At 40.6% G+C, this 8,130-nt stretch overlaps 1 protein-coding gene across 2 annotated transcripts; it reads left to right on the top strand.

The window, feature by feature from the left end:
- Nucleotides 1–7,621, top strand: LOC104426398 (mitochondrial uncoupling protein 1). 2 transcript variants are annotated; one of them, XM_018865602.2, is made up of 9 exons: nt 1–213; nt 4,516–4,734; nt 4,840–4,918; nt 5,596–5,729; nt 5,831–5,929; nt 6,020–6,124; nt 6,401–6,475; nt 7,061–7,147; nt 7,252–7,621. In XM_018865602.2, exons 1-9 carry the CDS (start codon nt 130–132, stop codon nt 7,285–7,287), a joined length of 918 nt encoding a protein of 305 aa, XP_018721147.2. In that variant the 5' UTR covers nt 1–129; the 3' UTR covers nt 7,288–7,621. The 2 variants fall into 2 exon arrangements, with proteins under 2 accessions (XP_018721147.2, XP_010037750.1); XM_010039448.3 differs by lacking the exon at nt 1–213 and adding an exon at nt 2,450–2,999.
- Nucleotides 7,622–8,130: the final 509 nt, after the last annotated feature.

Raw genomic sequence — 8,130 nt, 5'->3', positions numbered from 1 at the left:
ACCCATTTCGCATTGCGAGCTCCCCTCTCCCTCTCCCCCTCTTTCGCTTCGGTACGCGCCTCCGATTCTCTCCTCTTCCGTCGCGTTGCCCGCGCGTCGATCCGGGGTGGTGGGGGGGTCCGCGGAAAGATGGTGGCCGATGGCAAATCCAGGTCCAACATCTCCTTGGCCGGAACCTTGGCCAGCAGCGCTTTCGCCACTTCTTTCGCCGAGGTGAACGATCCGATTCTTTTCTCTTTCTGCTTTCGTGGGGATCCCTGCGGCGTGGCGTCGTATGCTGCGAGCTGGGTTTGATCGCATTTTTTATCAGCTGGTTTCATCACTCTCTCTCTCTCTCTCTCTCCCTGTGGTAAAATTTATTCATTCTGTGATAACTTTGCATGACCGCTGGACTTTAAAGGCAAAATTCATCAAAAAAGATGGGAATTTTTGGGCTGTCTAAAATTGAAAAACATGCGGAAGTATGATAATAGAGTTTTAGAAGCCTGGGTTTTTAAGTAGGGTGGTATTTGATAGTTTGTCCCATGAAATACTTCCTGCTAATTTTAACTATATTTTTGGCAAATTGGAGCCTTCTTTATCAAACGGGAATACCGGAGCACCATGGTTTTGGACAATTTAATGCTGAGAGCATGAAAGAATACAAATATAAGTAGATACAAGAAAAGCAGGTCATTGATTGGGATATTTTATCCATTTTGATGAATGGAGGTTTTAAGCTTTCTATATGTTATCTATATGTCTTACAATTCAGTCAAATGGCTTCGTAATGAAGTTCCAATTAGACTGATGATTACAGATTGGAAGAGCATATTTTTTTTCTGAAAAGACTAGCTATAAAGACTTATGGGAATAGTTCTTCGACTTCTCAGACTTCTGAAAATCTCTTGCTTAATGACACACCTCTTGCTGAACTTCTATAACCTAAAATTGCTATGCATAGCAAGGACGTTGTGCCCACGTGTGGGGGCCACAGTGACATCAGTGGAGAGTGTGACGGCATTATAGGTGATATCAGAGACAATCCCCGACCGCACGTGGCGTCACAAGGAGGACACTACACTCCTAAGAGGTGGAGAGTGTGGCTGTCTAGGTGGCAGTGCACGGGGAGGGGGAGAAGGGATGGTGGTACATTCATACCTCAGTCCTAGATTTAGGGGCGTGTCTCTTGTCCCACATCTCCTAAAAAAAGTCTTGCACCGGCCTATAAGATTTTGGATTCTCTATTTGTATATACGTGTTTTTTGGACGAAACCTAAAAGAACAAAATCATGAGGGCACAATGAGGTCCAAAGCAAATAATTCAATAACTTTCATTCGCATTTATTTGAAAGGCTCAATTAAGTAAAAGATTCAATAAATACAATAAGTAATGTTTTGCCGAATTCATTCAAGAGGAAAATAATTGATAATGGGACAACTAGAATTTTGCCAAATATATCCATTAAACCTATAAATAGTGATCGCTTTCCAGTGTTTGCTATCTTACCATTTAAACTCATACGCGAATTCAGCAATATTGGATTTGATGTGCTCGTGAGAACTTAATCGGACTCGTATGTATTCCTTTAAAATGTTTTAATAGTCATAGAAAAAGGGCGACGATCCTAGGAGCCACACAACACACATTACTTAATTGTAACTTAGCTTAGCTCAACCGGATAGGAGCATTTCGATTTTTCTATTCAATTCAAATCTCGGATGGGAAACTCAATTCTCGATTGAGCTCCAATTGAGCATCAAGGATTTGAGGTGTGGAGACAAGCATGGTCCAGTTGAGCTAATCCACCCCTAATCCTAAGACTAACTAGTACAATATTGATCCTCAATTTTCGAGACTCGGGACTGACCTTATTGAGTCTAGGATCAAGAACCAAACCAACTCAATGGATTCAGTCTGGTTCCCAGGTTAACCCAAGACTAATTAATAATTTTTTTGTTTCATTTTTTGTACTTCTTGAAAATATAAACCTATCATTTGGAATCACATATCCATTGACAATGCTATTAAGGCAACAATAGAAATTTTATACCTACTAAAATAAAGAAAAAAATGATTAAAACCACTGTGGGACAAGATCCACTATGAGACAAGTTGGGAAGTTCTTATAATCATCTATCAATAATACTCGTAACATCATATGCAAAAGTGTTATAAATGAAATATTAAATATTATATTATATATAATAAACACAATTAGAGTTGATTTAGGTTAGACCGAAATCGAGAATCAATTCGCGCACAATGCTAGTTCAGGCATCTCAAAATCAAGGACCAACCCAATCTCTATCTCTTTAGGAATCAAATTAAGACCGACAAGATTGGATCAGTCTAGAGTCGGTCCCGGGTCACCCCGGACCGATGCTCATCCCCTATTGAGACGTGGACATATGACTCGGATCGAATCGTGGGATTTTTCAGTAACACCGAGGGGAGGAGGGGAGGCAGTCGATCCGGGTGGAAAAACGAAAGAAAGGAGAGAGAAAGAAACGAAAAGAGGGCGGCGAGTTGGCCAATAATAAATGAGAAGAGCTGACGAAGCAGAGCAGAAACAGAGGAAACAGAGGAAAGACAGTCAAGACGCCATTTTTGCAACGCTTTGCCCATTTCCATTTTCTTGATTGTCTTCCTCCTTTTGGCTTCTCTTTTCGAGATTCCCTCTCTTTCTCTCTCTACCTTACCCACCATTTATTGGGTTACTGCATTTGCCTCTGCTGGGCTGGATTCGAGCTCTGCACTTTTCATCCCCGGCGCCCCTCCTCCTTCGCCTATATAAGAGCGGGGACCCATTTCGCATCGCGAGCTCCCTCTTCCCTCTTTCGCTTCGGCGTCCCTTCGATTCTCTCCTCTTCCGTCGCGTTGCCCGCGCGTTGATCCGGGGTGGAGCGTGGGGGGTGGGGGTGTCCGCGGAAAGATGGTGGCCGATGGGAAGTCCAGGTCCGACATCTCCTTGGCCGGAACCTTCGCCAGCAGCGCTTTCGCCGCTTCTTTCGCCGAGGTGACCGATCCGATTCTTTTTTCTTTCCGCCTTCGTGGGGGATCGCTGCGGCGTGGCGTCGTGTGCTGCGAGCTGGGTTTTGTTTGCGTGCGATTTTGATCAGCTGGTTCCATCCCCCCTCTCTCTCTCGTGGCGCGCGCGCCTGAGTGTACTAGATCGCGTGTTTTTTCATCTGGGTTGCAGCGAATTTGCGAAATAAATCGTTTTGGAGGAATGAATTAACATCTATTATGTGCTTTACACCTGTTTGTTTTTATGTTTTCTCGTATTGACTTCTATCTTTATGGGGAAATTTGAAGTCCCCACCCTCCCTCTCTCCTCTCTCTCTCTCTCTCTCTGGTAAAATTTATTCATTCTGTGATAAGTTGGCATAACCGCTGGACTTTAAAGGCAAAATTCATCAAAAAATATGGGAACTTTTCGATGTCTAAATTTGGAAAATATGCGGAAGTATGATAGAGTTTAAGAAGTCTGGGTTTTTATGTGGGGTGGTATTTGATAGTTAATGAGTTAGCGTTGGAAAATCTGAATCAACGGCCTTGCATCTCACAAGGGAATGGGCATAATTTGGGGAAAGGCCGGGAAATCCAATATTACTTTGGAAGCTTGAAAAACTCAATCAAGCTATACATAGTCAGAAAATATATCCTTATACCCGCTAAGACTTTTTGTCGGGTAAAAGGAAGAACTTGAAGAGCTTTCTTGTCACATTTGTGCATTCCATTCTTGGTAAACTTTTTCTCCGGCATGGCATCCAAATTCCAAGATTTGGCAAGATTTATTTTAGGCGAATGCTTAAACCCAGCCCATTGATATGAAGCTTAAATTGGCCAATGGAGGTGCAGTGAAGTTAAAGTACTTCTAACAACTCTGGCTTACTCATAGGCTGACACTTAGCATTAATTACTTTACCAGTGCGGGAAGAGTTAGTTCTGAAATGAATTGTTGTATGTGAATTTCAATATAGTACTAAGGCCATATGAACATTAAATGGATATATTTGAATACTGTGTTTCTTTCTCAGGAGTACATAAATTTCTTACATGCAAAATCTTATAACTACTTTCCGTAGTTTGTCCCATGGAGTACTTCCTGCTAATTTTAACTATATCCGTGGCAAATTGGACCCTTCTTTTTCAAGTTGAATGGGAATACTGGGGCACCATGGCTTTGGACAATTTAGTGCTGAGAGCATGAAAGAATACAAATATAAGTAGATACAAGAAAAGCAGGTCATTGATTGGGATATAGTTGACTTTCTGCTGCATGCTTATCTATATGTCTTAAAATTTAGTCAAATGGCTCCATAATGAAGTTCCCAGCGGACTGATGATTACACATTGGAAGAGCATATTTTTCTGGAAAGACTACCTATAGAGACTGATGGGAATAGTTCTTTGACTTCTCACAGACTTCTGGAAATCTTTTGCTTGATGACACACCTCTTGCTGAGTTGCTCTTCTGACAACTTCTATAATCTAAAATTGCTATGGAAATTCATCTAACTTTGATGCAGATCTGCACTATTCCTTTGGATACTGCCAAAGTCAGGCTTCAGCTTCAAAAGAAAGCTGCTCCTGGTGACGCCCTGGCCTTGCCCAAGTATAGGGGCATGCTTGGCACGGTTGCCACCATCGCAAGGGAAGAAGGTCTAACTTCACTTTGGAAAGGCATTGTGCCAGGGATACATCGTCAGTGTCTATTTGGAGGGCTTAGAATCGGGATGTATGAACCGGTAAGCTTTATTTTATGTGTTGTCATTGAAAATGTCTATTCCATTTTATTTTGCATTTTGCTGCAATTCCCTTTGTAACAGTACATAAATTGCGCATTGTAACAGGTTAAGACCTTCTATGTGGGTAAAGACTTTGTTGGAGATGTTCCATTGTCCAAGAAAATTCTTGCTGCCCTCACAACTGGTGAGCTTACTGATGCATGCTTTCAGTGTCTTCCTAGTGCGCAGACTTCTACAAGGTCTAAGTCACGATTGGTTTGTTTTGCTACAATGAGGTGCATCTATTAAGGGGCATATCTAATTGACTTTTATTTTTCAACTTCTGCTTAACCTCTTGCAGCTCATCCACTAGTTACTTCAAATCAGAAATTATTGAGACTTTCACAACCCTCAAATGTTGATAAGTAGATTCACATAGACTTTTTCCATAATCACTTTGAAATCTAAGTAACATTTTGAATTTGGTTGGGAAAGGAAAAAAAAATGATTTTTGCTTATTTTAAGTGTAAGCAAACAGGCCCTAGATTTGTACATTGTCCAATAGGCCTGTCTGGATTGACTTTTAATTTTTCCTTTTAGCTTTTCGCTTAACCTAAATTTTTGAATCCACACATTTAAACTATTTTTAAATTCCAAAACCCTAGAAATTTTCATAACACTCAAATGTTGACCCATGAACCACATATAATTTCATCCTAATTTTTAAAATTGGAATGACACTTTTAATTCTGGCAGGAAAGCTGAAAAGTACTTTTTTCTTTTGCTTGAGTGTAAACAAACAGGCCCTTAGACCAATTCCTTGACTACTTTTACTGCTTTCTGGTTGAGTCTTGTAAAGTGGATATGTGTTGTTTCAAACAGGTGCTGTAGGAATTGCAGTGGCAAACCCAACTGATCTCGTGAAAGTGAGGCTTCAATCTGAAGGAAAATTGCCCCCTGGTGTACCTAGACGCTACTCTGGAGCACTTAGCGCTTATTCGACAATTATCAGACAGGTTGTGCATCTTATTTGAGATATACGTAGCATTCAACTTAAAAACCTGCCTAGCTTTTATGTCTTTCACTGTTCTTTTATTGATCTCAAATCAACAATTAGGAAGGTGTGGCTGCTCTTTGGACGGGTGTTGGACCAAATATAGCACGAAATGCTATAATCAATGCTGCTGAGCTTGCCAGCTATGATCAAATCAAGGAGGTAGCGTCACCTGTTGAAAAGCTTCACTAGTGGGGAGGGGGTTGTTGGGCAGCATCTTTATTACAGATTCTAACTTGTATCCGTGTGCAGACTGTTTTGAAAATTCCGGGATTCTCAGACAACGTTTTCACTCATCTCCTTTCTGGTCTCGGGGCAGGATTTTTTGCCGTCTGCATTGGCTCTCCAGTTGATGTGGTATGCTAGCCTCTTATGCCTAGTGGTTCATACAGGTCATTAGAGTGCTTTGTGACTACTGTTTGCTTTCACAAGTTCATAATAGATTTGTGGGGATCCACGGTCTTTCTTTTTTTCCACTGTGTTTGGTTTCTTTCTGGCATTTCCATAAATGGGCTCATTCACTTTTTTGATTGTACAGTTTTTTCTTATTATGTAGAGTATATTTTTGACATCCTGACATTTCTGACTTTTCCTGGAGCACTAAGAAGTTTCTTTTCCCATTGTTTGTGGCAGGTCAAGAGTAGAATGATGGGAGATCCTACTTACAAAAGCACCCTTGATTGCTTCGCAAAGACACTGAGAAACGATGTAGGGTCATTTCTTGCAATTTATTGTTTGATGTACTTATCATCTTTTCCAGTTTTTTGTTGTCCTTTAACTGGGTAGAATGTACAATGTTGTACTGTCCATGGTTTTTTTCTGTTTCCACTTTTCCTGTTCTTTTTGTCTCTTAGGGCGCCTTTTCAATTGAATGTCGCATTTGCTGCTTATGATTGCATTTGGATGTTGTAGTGCCTGGTGCATAACCACAGAAGGATAGCAGTTTTATTTTCCTCTTTTTTGTTTGCCGCTTGCACTCATTCCAGTCTTAATCTTTCTATCCTATACTGTACTGGGAGAATTAAGCACCTCCATTATGTAGTTAAATCCATTCAAGTACCTTACTCTAGCAGCTGTTAGAAAGGTACTTTCTTGTCAAGCAAAACGATTGATCCCTATTGGCTTCTTTACTGCTAACCATTACATCTCAGTATCTGGGCATGTCCATTTTCTATTTATTTGCTATCTGATCTTTGTGAGCTTGTCCTTTGTCTGAAGAGCTCTTGTTAAAAATGAATGCTGTAATCATCTGAAGATGGGAATAATTGACTCCCAATTTATTTTCTTTTTCAGGGGCCTTTAGCATTCTATAAGGGCTTCATTCCAAATTTCGGAAGGCTGGGATCTTGGAATGTGATCATGTTCCTAACGTTAGAGCAGGTATGACTTGCTAGCCATCATTTTGTCACCAAATATTGATGCGCGTGTAGTATTTGGCATGCATAAACACCTTACAAGTCACTTTTTCCCTATCTCTATTGCAGGCAAAGAAATTTGTCAAAAATTTAGAATCTTCTTGAGTTCAAAGGATAAGGTGCCGGCTCTCACAATAATTGCTAATTACATGGGATGTCTGTTGACCAGGGAAGCTGGTCTCAAAATAATAAAGCCCCAATCGGTCATTATTATTCGGATTTCACTCATTGTTAAAGAGGAACCAAGCAAAAGGAACGGCTAGGTGGTCATTGCAACTTTGAATTTTTTGCTGGTTGCTGTCTTTTCTTGCTCTGTTCTTTCACCAGTTGACTATCAGAACTATGACTGTTTCTCTTGGTTAAAATTGCCGGAGGAAATTCAAACTTGCTGAGCCAATCAATTGAATATCATGCTCATTTCAAAAAAATTATTCAGATGTGAGTTTTGCACGTAACCGGTCCTACACATCCGATTGCGACGCCACTGCGTTTTAGGATTGTGATATGCAAAGTAATCCTCTCCATTGTTCGCTAATAGGACAGCAATCTCTTCAGAATATTGCAGTGACTATCGGATGAGTTTGGGCATTTTTATTGGTGCTCGGGGAGCCTCGGGCTCTGTGAAACTTGGAATTAGATCATCATGTATCCCCTCCTGGGGTAGCCTTATGCTTTTAGTTATTCTTCCCCATGAATTCGGGTCATACGCTTCTCATTGCAATTAAAGGCTTTCGTTTGTTCCACGCAAAATGAACTTTTTTGGAAAATATTTTCGAGAAAAATGATATTTTCCTGTATTGGGCTGTCATTTGCAGATAACATAGAAGTCATTTTCCAATATTTGTTTCAAGAAAAAAAATTACGTAACACATCTTTTTGGGAAAAAGTCTCAAATAAAATCCTAGGTCTCAGAGGTCCAGAATCAAGGACTTTGGGCTCTGGTGCTGT

Source organism: Eucalyptus grandis, chromosome 11 (assembly GCF_016545825.1).
Source record: "Eucalyptus grandis isolate ANBG69807.140 chromosome 11, ASM1654582v1, whole genome shotgun sequence".
Classification (NCBI taxonomy): Eukaryota; Viridiplantae; Streptophyta; class Magnoliopsida; order Myrtales; family Myrtaceae; genus Eucalyptus; species Eucalyptus grandis.
This window is presented reverse-complemented; position numbering and strand designations above follow the sequence as displayed.